We start from the raw sequence: 14,468 nt of genomic DNA, 5'->3' as shown, positions 1-14,468 counted from the left end.
ATGTAACAGTACAGTTTCAAAAATTTTATGGATTTAAATATATTGTACAAATATAAATATTGGTGGACAGGGTAACAGCTCAATTGGTAGGTATTTGTTTATCCTATACAAAGCTCCAAGATTCACCCTCAGTATTGCATAAACCAGGTGTAATGGAGCACACCTGTAATCTCAACAATTTAGAGTTGGAAGTAGACTTATAAATTCAAGGTCATCCTTAGAGTTCAAGCCCAGCCTGGAATATATAAGACTCTGTCTCAAAAGAAAGGTGGGAGGTGCTCTTCCAGAGGACTCAAGTTTAATTCCCAGCACTCACAATGCAGCTCAAAACTCTCTGTGACTCCAGTTCCAGGTAATCTAACACACTCTTCTGGCCTCTAAGAGTTCTTGGGTTTCCCAGGCTGGGCCTGAACTCTATGAGCTCCAGCTATCCTCCTACCTCAGTGTTCCCAGGAGCTGGACCACACCCATCAGCACTGCAGCTGTTCATCTCTAGAACTGTGTATGGGACCCAGATCCCTAATTCTCCATCACAGCCACGCAGGGTGGAATGGACTAGGAAGTGTCAAGTTAAGGTTGTGAATTGTATTACTGGTATCGCTCATGGGAGCATCAGTTACTTTTGTCAATGTCCAGATCTGCGGGCCAGTGTAGGAACAATGTCTATGCACCCATGCTCAAATCAGCATCGGAGTCACAACTCTTTTCTTTTTCTTTTCTTTTTTTTTTTTGTTTTTTGTTTTTTTGTTTTTTGCTTTTCAAGACAGGTTTTGTCTGTGTTGCGGCTCTGGCTGTCCTGGAACTCACTGGTCTCAAAATCACATAGATCCACTTGCCTCTGCCTCCCAAGTGCTAGGATCAGAAACAACACAGAGACTCTCTGACGAGGAGTAAACAGAATGTGGTATGCATACACTTTGGAATGTTTAGCCTCCAAAAGGAAGGGAATTCTGACATGTTGAATTATGACATGGATGAATCCTGAATGTAACAAAATGCCATAATAATACATACAACAGAAATGCCATAGACTATATAATACATACAACAGAAATTCACATCTCCTTCGGAGGTTGAAAAGTCCAAGATGGAGCACTGTTTCTGAAATGGTGTTCATACGTGCCTGCAAGAGGAAGGCTGTCCTCACATAGCCAGAGATCAAGAGGAAAATTCTGTGAAGCTTCTTTTACAAGGGTATTAATCTGTTCTTTGTTGGATTTAATCACTTCCATAAAGAACTTCTCAATACTACAAACGAAGATTGGGTTTCAACACAAATTTTGCAGAGGACATTCAACCATGGCAAAATGCAATTAATTACTTCCCTCATTGCTGTCACCAAATACCCAACAAGTAACTCAACAGAAGAAGGATTCATTTCAGCTTACAGGTATGGCAGCAAGAGCATGAGACAGCTGGAAACACGAAGCAGAAGGAGATGAATGCTGGTGCTCAGTTCATTTTCTCCCTTTCATTCAGTCTGGGACCCCAGTCCATGGAAATGGCAGTGCTCACATTTAGGGTGGAGCTTCCCTCCTCAGATAAACTTTTTTATCTATCTATCTATCTATCTATCTATCTATCTATCTACCTATCTTTATGTGTATGGTTGTTTTGCCTGCATGTGTATCCAGAAAAAGGCATCAGATTCCCTAGAACTGGAGTTGCAGATGGTCATGAGCTGTCATGTGGATGCTGAGAATCAAACCTACGTCCTCTGCAAGAGCAGCCAGTACTCTTAACCACTGGCTCTCCAGCCCCAGTGGTTAGAAACCGTTTTGGGAAACATCCTCACAGACATACCTAGAGGTATATTTCCATGGTGATCCTAGATCCCATCAACCTGATAATCAAGATTAACCAATGTGCAGTTATTATGCTAGATGAACAAGCCCGTCCTAAGAATAGTGCCCAGCAGATCCTATAAGGTATGCAGACTCATGATCAAGACTTTATAGGGAATGGTGGTTATCGAGCTAGAAAGAATAGGAAGAATGAGGAGCTGGGGTTTAATAGGAACAGTTCTATTTAAGATGAAAAATATTTAGAAATGGATGCTGGCGATAGATACATAGCACCATGATTGTACTGAGTGCTACAGAACTGTACACTTAAATGTTAAGTGTTGTATGTACTCTGGCATAACATAAAAGAATTTAAGGAGATCTGGGTATGAATTTCTCTCCAAGCATCAGCAACTCTTCAGAGAAATCACAACCATCATGGAAACAGCTGCATTACTGTTTATTGAATTTTACCTTGCTTACAGTGACAAATAAGATTACCTACTGTCTCAGTCTGGTGCCATCTCTCTAAACACAAGATTCAGATACTAACACATACATTTCCTCCCTCTGTAATTTTAAGGCATCTTTGAATCACAAAATTTAGTCAGATGATGTCCTGAATGATGGATTCTGATCTCTCCTGCTGTGGGTGGATTTCCCCAGACCTCATCCACGGTGTATCTGACATCACTTCCCCAGAGAGGCCAGGTAGGCATACCAGAACAGAGCTGCTATGTTGGCAAAGAGCACCCGGAACTGCCAAAAGAACAGTCATCAGCCCATGGTGAGTGGGAATCTTGACCACATCCCTCACACATCAGTCACCCAAGATGAAACTCATTCCTCCAACTGTTTGTTGCTTGATCTATCTTACCTCCCTGCTATTGAATGTCCTGAGCATTTAGTTTGGGTTTGATAGGATCCAGCAGAGGTAGGAGTACAAATAAATCATCCTCTCCTAATAATGTTCTTGCTGTGACCCAGTACCTAATCATCTGGACTTACCTTACCTCAAAGCACCTTCAGTCAGGCGCTCTATTCTCCAGGAAGACAGTTCTGTGACAGTACCAATCTGTTCCTGTCTTTCTAATTATGAGTCTTTGGCACTAGGGCACAAAGCAGTGCTTAGCAATACTTGCTGCATAACTTCCCTTCCCCTTAAACATTCCTCTGCAACTGTCTAAAATTACAATCAACCCTAACCTCATAGCCCTGCTCGGAAGCAGTTTTCTGGCCTCTTCATTCCTCAACCCTCCAATCCCTCTCTACTTTTCCAGGATGCCTTCGGATCTGTGGCCCTCATGTATACGCTGGGAAGGTCTTTCTTCACTATCTCTTTGTGACTCTGAGTGTAGGTTCTAGTACTATGAGTACAACTGTCCCAGGCCCATACTAAGAAGGTTTGGTCTCTACCCCGAAACTTTCTTTACTTTCTTCCAAACCTGTAATCACCCTTTTCTGCTCAGACCTAGAGAGGCCAAGCAGTCTTGCCCATTCATGTTAGCTCTCTGCAATCACAGAGAAAGAGCTTCCACATAAGCACTACTCTGCACTCATCCAAGGGAACCCCATTTTTCCACCTCTTAAGGTGGCTCCAGAAGACTCTCTTTGTGGACCTGAATGTCCACCCATTCCAGAGGGATGTACATAACATAGTCTTATAAACTTGACACTTTCTCTGGCCTCAAGACTCCTGGCTTCCTGGCCATTTCTTTCCATCTTCAAATGTCTCAGGAACATTTTCCAGACTTGTGATTTGTTCTCCCTCTCTTCCCGAGCTGATGTGGAATTCCTGGTCCTCCTGCCTTTGCTTTCAGAATGAAGGATTACAGGCCCTAGCATGCCTAGCTTGAATTGTGTGCTTCCTACTCATTCTCCAAAGCAATCTACCTTTAGCTCCTTGTCCATCCCAATATGATAAACCAGATACTTGTGGCGTTTTATTTTGTTTTGTTTTGAATTTCCCACTATTTCTGCTAGGGTTGACCAGCCCTTTGTTATATTCTAAACGTCTGCTGGTTTTCTCCTACTTTGTGGTCTGTGTGATATATGTATACATATGCAAATGTGGGTGGTAGGTATATGTGCATGTTAAGTAATACATATGTAAACATGAAGTGAGCATGGGTGGGTGCTCTATTTATGTGTGTGATATAAAGTGAGGCCCATATATGGAATGATGTGTATGTAGTGCGTATGGACTTGTGTGTATAGTGTGCTCTCTCATTCATTAATTCTCTCTTCCCTTCCCTGTGTATGTGTGCATAATGTGGTGGTCTGTGTAGAGTGTGGTCTACATGGCATGTATATTTGTAGTATATACAGTGTATGTGTATGCACAGTGGACAACCTCCCCCTTCTTCTACCCAATGGGAGTCCTTTGTTGACCCTACTCTGTTCCTCCTTCTTCAGTGGCCCCTAGTTTGTGAGCTCCCTGTAGGAAATATGCTTAACAGAGAACAGAAGAGGGTTAAGTTTCTGGCATAAACTAAGGCTGGTTATCCAAGAGAGGTCTGTTTGGAAGGATGGCCATGGTTGGCAACTTGGAAGTCATAAGGTTCCCCATCTTTTCCTTCTTCAGTGTACACAGACCTAGCTCCTGGGCTTGAAACTTGGCAGAGGTACCTAGTACCAATTCTTCCATCACGGTAGAACCAGACCCAGAGCAAGAGGAAGAATGCCCTGGAGGAAAGAAAAGTCTGCATCTCTGAGGGCCCTTCTCCCCTAGAATTCAGCAGAATCCTGTCACTCACTGTATAGAATTACTGGGACTGTGAATCCTTCCATTTGCAGAGAAGTCTTAGGAAAACATGGGGATGAGTCTGGCACAGGACAGGTGGTCTATAGCAACCTGAAGCAGTGCACAAGTGATAGCATCTGAGGAACACTGAACCAGCTGGGTAGTGGTGGTGCATGCCTTTAAACCCATCACTTGAGAGAGGCAGGGAGATCTCTGTAAGTTCAAAGCCAGACTGTTCTACAGAGCAAGTTTCAGGACAGAGAAGGCTACACAGAGAAACCGTGTCTCAAGAAACAAAACAAACAAGCAACAAAATAACAAAGCAAAACAAAAAAAAACTCTGGAAACCCCTGACTACTCTTTTCCTGTGCTCTCCACTGCTCAGTGGTCAGGTTCACCCATCCTTCAGCAGGCAGTATCCACAGCAGCACCTGTGTGCCCACAAGCACTGAAATTCTCTCAGTTATCCCTAAGGGGCCTTCTCTATGAATAGCCAGCCCCTTGAAGACCCTGTTTATGCCAGGGTCTTCCTACTTACCTGCTCTACCTCACAGTTGCCTGCTCCCTCTGAGTCCAGTGAACCCAGATTGTTTCAGTTACTAGAAAACACTTGAATTTGCTCAATGGGGATGAAACAGCTGCACAGGAGTCCCTGTGTAGTTTTGCAGCGATGAATCCAGAGCTCACGGACACTGAGCAGGAGTGGACCAGAACTCCAGAAACAGAGGAATACATGGCTTGAGAGTACTACCACTTGTTAGAAAAAGGCAGGCCTCACCTGCAGGGGCACATAGTTGATGTTAATGAACTGCAAGGGTGTCCACATCCTCCAGTTCATTTGCAGTGCAGGCCAGAAGCCACTCCTCATCTTGGCGGCAAAGGCACTGGCATCCTTCCCCTGCCAGGAAGATAAGGGAAACTGTAAGCGGTTCCTCCAGCCATAGCAGGTGTAATGTGTGTGGCACCTTGACCTCGACAGTGATTTGTAAAGCCTGTCTATATTATAAAACACACCTGCATTCACCACCCTGCAGCTAAGAGAAGTCAAGGATTTAGGTGAAAAATCTTCAGTTACACCTCAGTGGCAAACTATCTCTTGCACTGCATGGTGTCTGTCCCAGTTAGCTCCTCATAGCAATCTGATGATGACCGGTGCTGGGACCAGGCTGAGGGCTCGGTTATCAAGGCTTTCCATATTAACTGCCAAAGGTGATTAATTTCCACTCAAAACCTGTCAATTTTTAAAAGATGACCCCCACAAAATGTTATCTGAAAGAATGAATGTATTAAGAGTAACCACATTGGCTGGGTGGTGGCAGCACAGGCCTTTAATCCCAGCACTCAGGAGGCAGATGCAGGCAGATCTGAGTTCTGAGTTTGAGGCCAGCCTGGTCTACAGAACAAGTTCTAAGACAGCCAGGAACTACACAGAGAAACCCTGTCTTCAAAAAACAAACGAACAGCCGGGCGATGGTGGCGCACGCCTTTAATCCCAGCACTCGGGAGGCAGAGGCAGGCGGATCTCTGTGAGTTCGAGACCAGCCTGGTCTACAGAGCTAGTTCCAGGACAGGCTCCAAAGCCACAGAGAAACCCTGTCTCGAAAAACCAAAAAAAAAAAAAAAAAAAAAAAAAAAAGAGTAACCATATTGAAAAGAATAGAAGCACCTGCCTTTCCCATAGTTATTTTTTAAAATACTGTAAAATTATGGCAATGGTGGCGCACTTTAATCCCAGCACTTAGGAGGCAGAGGCATGCAGATCTCTGTGAGTTTGAGACCAGCTGGGTCTACAAAGTGAGTTCCAAGACAGTCAGGGCTACCTAGAGAAACCCTGTCTTGAAAAAAAACATTATGGTAATTAAGACAATCTGTAAGCCATAGTAAGAAACTAAACAAAATGAAAATACAAAAACCAAAACAACATGCAATGAAAGTGAAAATCTAGGAAAAGAACCAAGTCTAAATAATGGACTCAATGTATAAAAGTATGAAATTATTTTGAAATACTGGAGATTTCAGTAAGTGGGAGACAATATGCAACGTAAGTGCAAAAAATGGAAACAGAAGTCTATTCCCTGTAAACAAAAACAAAACTCAAAAGATAGAAGGGAAAGTATAGATTATTTTTCTTGGTATCTTATCAAGACGTATCAAATATGGGCTAGAGTGCTGAGAGCCAGGCCAGGTGATTTTCCCTGAAGCCCTGAAGTATAAGAACACAGTTCTTTTTCTAAAATCACAGAACCAGTAATGGCCTGGGGCCAGGGGCTAGGGCCTTGGGGGAGCTACAGCTCTGGGTCCTGAGAAACTAATTCTTTCCATCTAAAGGGCTATGGTTGTTAGTGCCAAGCCTGTTTTGTGCTCTGTCTGTGACGCTCTGTCTCATTTTCCCCCGAAACCTGTATATAAGTTGTGGTACTCCTTAACAAACTTGCTTGCGTGAGCTATCTGCTTATGAAGGAACTCCTGGCCCCAATTTTCCTATCTTCTTTATTTTCTCTTCCCTGATCCTCCCCCTTACGACCCTGTTACTTATGAACAACCTACTGGTCCAGGTCAGAGGCTAAGAGCACTCTTCTCTACCAGAGAACCCCGGTTTGATTCCCAGCACCCACATGGAGGCTCACAATTGTGTGTAACTCTAGTTGTAGGGGATCCAGTGTCCTCTTCTGGCTTTCATGGGCACCAAGCAAGCATATGACATGCATGCAGGCAAAACACTCATACACATAAAATACAAACATCAAAAAGTTGAATAAAAAAACACACACAACCACTAGAAAGTATTAAGAATATCTATACTATAAAGGGGAAAGAGTACCAGAGTCGAATACGAAGTTTTAAATTTTCTGTGTGGAAATACAAACACACACACTTACTTATTTATACAAGTTTACATTTTACCTTTATATAGACATTTTAACTTACATGAAAGTTTGAAACACCTAAAAAATGGGAAACTTACTTGTGATTTGTATTCGTGAAAAAGGACTGTTATCCTTAATATATCCAAACACACAAGTTAATATAAGAAAAAATGGCATGATGGTGTACATCTGTAATTTCAGTACTTGGGAATTGGCAGGAGGATTGAGAATCTGAGGTCATCCTTGGCTACATAGCAAGTTCAAGGCCATCCTAGGCTACACGAAACCCTGTCTCAAAATGTACCCTTCCACAGGGCTGGAAAGATGATGGCTCAGAGGTTAAGAGCACTGGCTAGTCCTCCAGAGATCCTGAGTTCAATTCCCAGCAGTCACATGTTGGCTCACATCCATCTGTAATGAGATCTGGTGCCCTTTTCCGGCCTGCAGGTAAACATACAGGCAGAACACTGTATATGTAATAAATAAAAAGGAAGGAAGGGAGGGAGGGAGGGAGGGAGGGAGGGAGGGAAGGAAAGAAGGAAAGAAAGAAAGAAAGAAAGAAAGAAAGAAAGATTTCCATAAAAGAAGCAACGTTGGCCAGGCAGTGGTGGTGCACACACAGCACTCAGAAGGCAGAGACAGATGAATCTCTGCATTCTGAGGCCAACCTGGTCTACAGAGCAAGTTCTAGGACAGGCTCCAAAAACCCTGTCTTGAAAAACCAAAAAGAAAAGAGAAAAAAAAAAAAGCAAAGTTCATGGAATACACAGCATATGGTATATAAAGTGTTTGACCCTATAAATAATGGTAAAGAAATTAAAATACTTTCCATCTGATAGTTACAAACCCTTTTTGAAGGGTTTTGCAACAATCAGGCAACCTTGAGATTTTTGTAGCACAGATCTATTTGGTAAAGCCATGTGTTAGTTTACTTTTTATATTTTTATTTATTTGTATTTGGAGACAGGATCTCACCTTGCAGTCCAGGATGACCTTGAAATTGTAGCAATCTTCCTTTCTCAGTCTCCTGAGTATATCAATTACAGGCATAATAAACCACTAAGCTTGGTATAGAATCATATTAGTATAGAAAATATACAAGTAAAAACAAAAACATAAACAACTCTATAAAAGTTATCAAAATATTTGGAAACCAATTCTACGATAGAGTAGTACACATCCCTCTTTGACAACAGATGTGGTGACAAGACCATATGTAACAACTGTCACGTTGATTATGAAGTTTATGACTTCTACTAGGAACAGACAGGCAATATTAACACTCCTGTAATCTGTTTCCTAGGTTCACAAGGGAAAATAGAAAGCTGAAGAATAGCGAGATGGCTCAGCAGGTAACCCAAGACCCACATAGTGGAAGGAAAGAACCAACTCTTCTGATCTCTACACACGTCCTTTAGTACATACATGCCCATACACATGCACTCAGAGAAACCAGGGAAACATGACAATGCTATTGTACACATCAACACAAAGAAGCTTTGGCAGCATGTATAAGACACAAACACAATCAAGCCAGGAAATCACAGTTTGGAGTTACTGGAAATTAATGGCTGCTGGGAAGGGAAAGTCAGTTGAGTTTTTTTGGCTTTTAATTTTTGGTTTCTTTTCAGAGATGCAGTCCCTGCGAGGTCTATATCCATGCACATACAGGCAGTACTAAGTAAATACAGTAGTTTTTAAAAAGAACACGTGAAGTCAGGTGGTGGTGGCACATGCATTTAGTCCCAGAACTTGAGAGGTAGAGGCAGGCAGATCTCTGTGAGTTCAAGGCCAGCCTGGTCTACAAGAGCTAGTTCCAGGACAGCTAGGACTGTTACACAGATATCTCAAAAAAAAAAAAAAAGAACACATAAAGTTGGGAAAGAAAAGTAGTGTGGGAACAGGGGTGGTTTTGATTAAAACACATTAGATTCATGTATGAAATTCTAAAATAACAAGGAAGGAAGGAAGGAAGGAAGGAAGGAAGGAAGGAAGGAAGAGCAATCCAAGTTCAGACCTTGAGGCCCACCCTAGGAAGGGGGCTACCGATAAATCTGTTAACTGGAGATACAGCAAGTGCCAGAAGAAACACCCACCTCCAACAAGTTAATGATGAGGAAGAACAGCAGCAGAAAAGCTGGTGCAAAGAGCAGGCGATCCAGAAGGAGCCTCTTGACAATGGCCAAGGGAACCTCAGGAGGGATCCAGTACTCCATGAAGAGGTAGAAATAGTGACTCAGTGGACCTGTGACAAAGAATCTGGAGTACCACAGGGGTTTGAGCAGGAATGCAGTTCTTTCTACATTTCCTTCTTTGGTTCAGCCTCACACCAAGATTCACCTCAGATCCTAAGCTCTCTTTTCTTCCCCCAAAGTATTTACTGACCACACAAATTTGTATAGACCTCTTTCAATCAGTTTCAGGCTATCTTTCTGCCTGAAAACACTGAAGTTACTTTGTCAGTTCCTGTACTTGGTCGGCTGGCAGTCATGATGATGGTCCTGGCTAAGATATATGTTCAGCTGACTCCTCTATATTCCAGGCCATTATGTTATCTATCCACATCTGTGCCCACAGGCCTAACAGGCTCTAAGAAGTAAACAGACATAACCCAGCCTGGCCAACTGTGAGCCAAGAAGTGACCAGAAGTGAGTTTCACAAAGCACAATAATACAGAGGGGCAGGAACCAGGGTCTTTCAATTCCAACAACCAAAGTCTGTAAAGAAGGCTTTCAATTGGACTTTCCTGTACCACTGTGGGCTACAGTAGGGCCAACAACTGAAGTCTTTGGCAGACTAATACCTAGTGAGAGGGTTAAATGCCTTAGCTGATCTTGTTACTTGACAAAGTATGGGAGACATGGCTTTATAAACATTATAGTAAATGACTCAAATTATTATTCTTGGAAGCTTTTATGAGATTAAGACTGAGTCTCAGTTAGTAGAGTACTTCCCAAGCATGCCAAGAAACCTTGGGTTAATTCACAACACTACAACAAACAAAAACTAGGTATGGTGATACACACCTATAATCCCAGCATTCAGGAGACAGAGGCAAATGGTTCAAGGGATATTATGAGACCATCTCAGTATGCCCTTCTTACACACACACTTACACACACAGACAAATAGTGTTTCTGATTATTTATTTTAAATTTATTTATTTACTTCTTGAGACAATGTCTCACTGTAGCTTTGTCTGACCTGAAACTCACTACATAGATAAGGTTGGCCTCTCAGGTACTGGGATCAAAGACAGGTACTATCACATCCAGCCAAATGATGACAATAAGTGATGTCTAAGTGGAAATATACACGAAGTTATGAGTTTAATCATAACACCACACACACACACACACACAAAAGGTTTTTTGTTTTTAATCATTCTAACTGAAAAGACTTTCGAATCATCTAGACATCTTTCTTATTAGTGCTGGCCAAAGAGCTCAAGGTGGATTATGTTTTAAAGGCAGATCTCCCGACACAGGAAGACCAGGTCTGGAACTTGTGGCAATCCCACACTGCCTCAGCCTCCAAAGGGCTAGAGCTACAAGCCTATGTCGTTACATCCAGTCTCTGATGCTTTTTTGTTCTGTTTTGTTTTGTTGTTTTGTTTGAGACAAGGTCTCACTATGTAGCTCTGGCTGTCCTAGAACTCACTATGTGGACCAGGCTAGTCTCAAACTCACAGAAACCCACCTGTCTCTGCCTCTCAAATGCTGGAATTAAAGGAGTACGCCACTACGCCCGGCTCTCTGATGTTTCTTAAAGAATAAGTTTCTCTTTTGGTTTTTTAATTTTATTTTCTAGTTTCTGTGCATGGATGTTTTGCTTATAGGTATGTCTGTGCGCCATATATGTGTCTGGTGCTTTATGACGTCAGAAGAGGTCATCAGATCCCTTGGAACTGCAGTTAAAGATAGTTGTGAACTGCTGTATGGGAGCTGGGAATCAAACCTGGGCTTTCTACAAGAGCAGTCAGTGCTCTTCACAGCTGAGCCATCTCTCCAACCCCAGAATTAGGTTTTCAAACCAAAGTATTCCAAAGCCTTGATTGATGCTGGCAGCCAGCTTTGTTGTGTTCAGTCTGCAGAGGTGAGCCAGCTCTTGGTGGCACTTACCCATAAACTAAATATCGGAGAAGCCCTCTGACATCTAGACTTTGAGAGTCTTTTTTCTGTTTCTTCTCAATCATCTGGGCCAGAAGGTTCCCAAGGGCTGACAAAATGCCACTGTGGAGGAAGAGGCAATCAGAAATGAGTAACAGACCCAAAGGCATGCATGGCAACAACACAGCTGCTGTAAGACCTTGCTATGGATCATGGGATGAGTCCTTACTAAAGCAGCTTGCAGGTAAAGCCCCTAATGGTCTCTATAGTACAACCTAAAACCAGAAACACAAGTGAGCATAGTGAGGGCTCCACCTGTTGGACTGCATGCCTTCCAACATTCCCACTGCTGCTCCATTGAAGGCATGGGTGGAAAGGGCAAGACTAAGGATTCGCATGAGAACATTTCTGTAGTTGACTGTGGTCCGTGGGCTATACACATCTGGATGGGCTGATATCTGTATGCAGTTTTTAAAAACGTTTGAAATGGGGCAGAAGTCATCAGGGATTTTTCTTTTTCTTTATTTTTCTTTTGACTTGCAAAACAAGTCAGAAAACCTGCTAAACAAATTCTAAAAGAGCTGTAACACTTCTGTAGTATTTCTGTATAAATTTACACTCCTAAAGTAAAATTTCTGGTAAAAAGACAGGGTCAGTTGCTTCTTAAAGTTGAATCTTGTCTTAGTTTCTTTTCATATGGCTGTGACAATACCTGTCAAAAGCAACTTAAAAGAGCAATGTTTATTTTAGTTCCACAGTTCTAGGGTACAGGCCATGGTGGCAGCAAAGTTAAGGCAGCAGGAGGTTGAAGCACTGGTCACAGCACACCCAAAATCAAGAACAGAAAGAATGAGCCGGGTGTAGTGGTGCACACCTTTAACCCCTTAATCTCAGCACCCACGAAGCAGAGACAGGCAAATCTCTGTGAGTTCTAGGCCAGCCTGGTCTACAGGGGAGTTCCAAGACAGCCAGGGCTACACAGAGAAGTCTTATCTCAAAAAACCAAGGAGAAAGAATGTATCATATCTAATAAAAAACCAGAGACAGATATTGGGGTTCAACCTGAAGTTCAGAAAAGCAAAACAGCCAGGCACTGGATCTTACCTCTACCCTAGTCCAAAATGGTGGTCTGCTTCCAGGAATCCTCAGAATGAGACTGTGTCTGAGAGCTGTCTTATATTCCTCGCTAGTGCTGGGATTAAAGGCCTGCACCACGACCACCCAATTTCTATGGCTAACGAGTGTGGCTACTGGGATTAAAGGTGTGTGTTACCACTGCCTGGTCTATGAGGCTGTCCAGTGAGGCTGTTTTACTCTCTGATCTCCAGGCAAGCTTTAGTTATTAAAACACAAATGAAATATCACTATGAGAGAGAGAGAGAGACAGAGCCATAGACAAGGTATGCTGCTCAGCGAGCTTCAAGTCAAGGATCCCAAGGTGCCACCCATAGTGGGCAGATCTTCCCACCTCAATTAAGGTAATCAAAACAATCCCTTGCTGGCATGCCTAAAGGCCCATCTCCCAGGTGATTCTAATTTTTATCAAGTTGACAATTGCCATTAACTATCACAAATCTATAAGCTGTCTTCTAAAAACTATAAAATCCCAAATTTTTAGTGTGGTTCATAAGGACCCCTTTGACCTAACCCTTGGTTACCTCTTCCCATCCACGCCTCCTTTTCATTGTCTCCACCTGCACAGTCCTCATGACCCCCCTCCAACATGCACTGAGCTCCTGCCTCAGAACTTCTGCACTGTGAACTCCTGCTTCTCTTCTGTGTGCTTCTGATCAATGTCAACAACACAAGAAAACTTCCCCAACTGCTCTAGGTTACGTATTTATCACCTGCCTTTTTCGTTGTTGTTGTTGTTGTTGTCTAGTTCTTCACTCCCTGAGAGAAAAGGCCCACATATCTATTTTAACCACAGCAATATGTCCAGCACACAGGAAGAACTCTGTACATACTATCAAAGTCTCAGTTAAATAAGGACAAACATAAAATTCGCTAACAAAAATTAACAGAAACCGGAATAGTTAAGAAATCGAACGATGTAGATCAAAGGGCAAAGGGCAGAGCTCACCAGCAACAGTGCTTAGCACTCAGGGTTGGAATGGTTGTCCCTGGCTCCCTGGTATTCATAAGATTCAAACTGCAAGGGCTACTTACTGCTTGGGACCCAACACACAAACAGCATTTCCTGGCTAAGCAGAATTTTGGGCGCACCTTGACGCAGGACTTTGTAACTCACATTGCTCCTGGCTCTCAGTCTTCCTCACGCTGGGACAACTTTAATACAGTTCCTCATGTGGTGACCCCAAACCATAACACTATTTTCATTGCTACTTCGTAACTGTAATTTTGCTACTGTTATGAATAGTAAAGTAAATAACTGATATACGACCCCTGTGAAAGGGTCATTGGACACCCCCCCCAAGGGGTCACGGCCCACAGGTTGAAAACCACTGCCTCACAGGCTGTAATTGCGCAGCCTGATCTGCCGGCGCCCTTTCCTTTACCCTGCCCTGCGTGAGTCCCTCCCTACCGGCGCCCGTCCTTCCCACTCCTCCTCCCCGTGTGAACCCACCTGCTGACGGCTTTGGTAAACACCGGATACAGCTTTAGGAGCAGCAAGTATTGGGCGAGCGCCCGCCGCGGAAGCGACCCGAATTCGGATTCCGCTCGCAGTCTTGACGCAGCTGGTGCCATCGCCGTCCCAGCTCTAAGTAAGCCCCGGCGCTCACCGAACAGCGGGCCATCAGGCAACCGGCCCAGGGCACCGGGCACAGGGCACAAGGCAGGGACGACCTGACATTTCCTAATCTCCCGCGGCCCCCAGCGCGCCCGGCCGACCTCGCCGCGCGCGCCGCCCGCCGCCACATATTTTCCCCCGGTCCCTGTGGCCCACCCTCCGTGCTCTGGAGCCCATTGGAGAGCCGAGGGCTGGGCGGGGCGGGGGTGGGGC

At 43.6% G+C, this 14,468-nt stretch overlaps 1 protein-coding gene and 1 non-coding gene across 3 annotated transcripts; both read right to left on the bottom strand.

Annotated features, from left to right (window-relative positions):
- Positions 1–2,225: 2,225 nt before the first annotated feature.
- On the bottom strand, positions 2,226–14,382 carry Pxmp2 (peroxisomal membrane protein 2). 2 transcript variants are annotated; one of them, XM_041648745.1, is made up of 6 exons: positions 14,091–14,382; positions 11,516–11,626; positions 9,491–9,653; positions 8,370–8,421; positions 5,306–5,425; positions 2,226–2,543 (listed from the first exon to the last, which is right to left on the bottom strand). In XM_041648745.1, the coding sequence occupies exons 1-5, from the start codon at positions 14,210–14,212 to the stop codon at positions 5,328–5,330; spliced, it is 546 nt and encodes a 181-aa protein (XP_041504679.1). In that variant the 5' UTR covers positions 14,213–14,382; the 3' UTR covers positions 2,226–2,543; positions 5,306–5,327. The 2 variants fall into 2 exon arrangements, with proteins under 2 accessions (XP_041504679.1, XP_041504678.1); XM_041648744.1 differs by lacking the exon at positions 8,370–8,421 and having other exon boundaries at positions 14,091–14,373.
- LOC121446669 lies at positions 12,035–12,095 on the bottom strand. The gene has a single exon (XR_005974101.1). It is a non-coding gene; the product is annotated as a U7 small nuclear RNA (small nuclear RNA).
- Positions 14,383–14,468: the final 86 nt, after the last annotated feature.

Source organism: Microtus oregoni, unplaced genomic scaffold (assembly GCF_018167655.1).
Source record: "Microtus oregoni isolate MIOR12 unplaced genomic scaffold, Mior012 000003F_ref0000135, whole genome shotgun sequence".
Lineage (NCBI taxonomy): Eukaryota > Metazoa > Chordata > Mammalia > Rodentia > Cricetidae > Microtus > Microtus oregoni.
This window is presented reverse-complemented; position numbering and strand designations above follow the sequence as displayed.

Bases quoted from the DNA above. Each gene is read 5' to 3' on its own strand.
- Pxmp2 (XM_041648744.1), bottom strand. From the start codon at position 14,212: ATGGCACCAGCTGCGTCAAGACTGCGAGCGGAATCCGAATTCGGGTCG. The intron at 9,654-11,515 runs GTAAGTGCCACC...GTGGTACTCCAG, and splicing joins CTCCGATATTTAGTTTATGG to ATTCTTTGTCACAGGTCCAC. The intron at 2,544-5,305 runs GTGAGGCCTGCC...TTCTTTTGGCAG, and splicing joins TCAACTATGTGCCCCTGCAG to TTCCGGGTGCTCTTTGCCAA.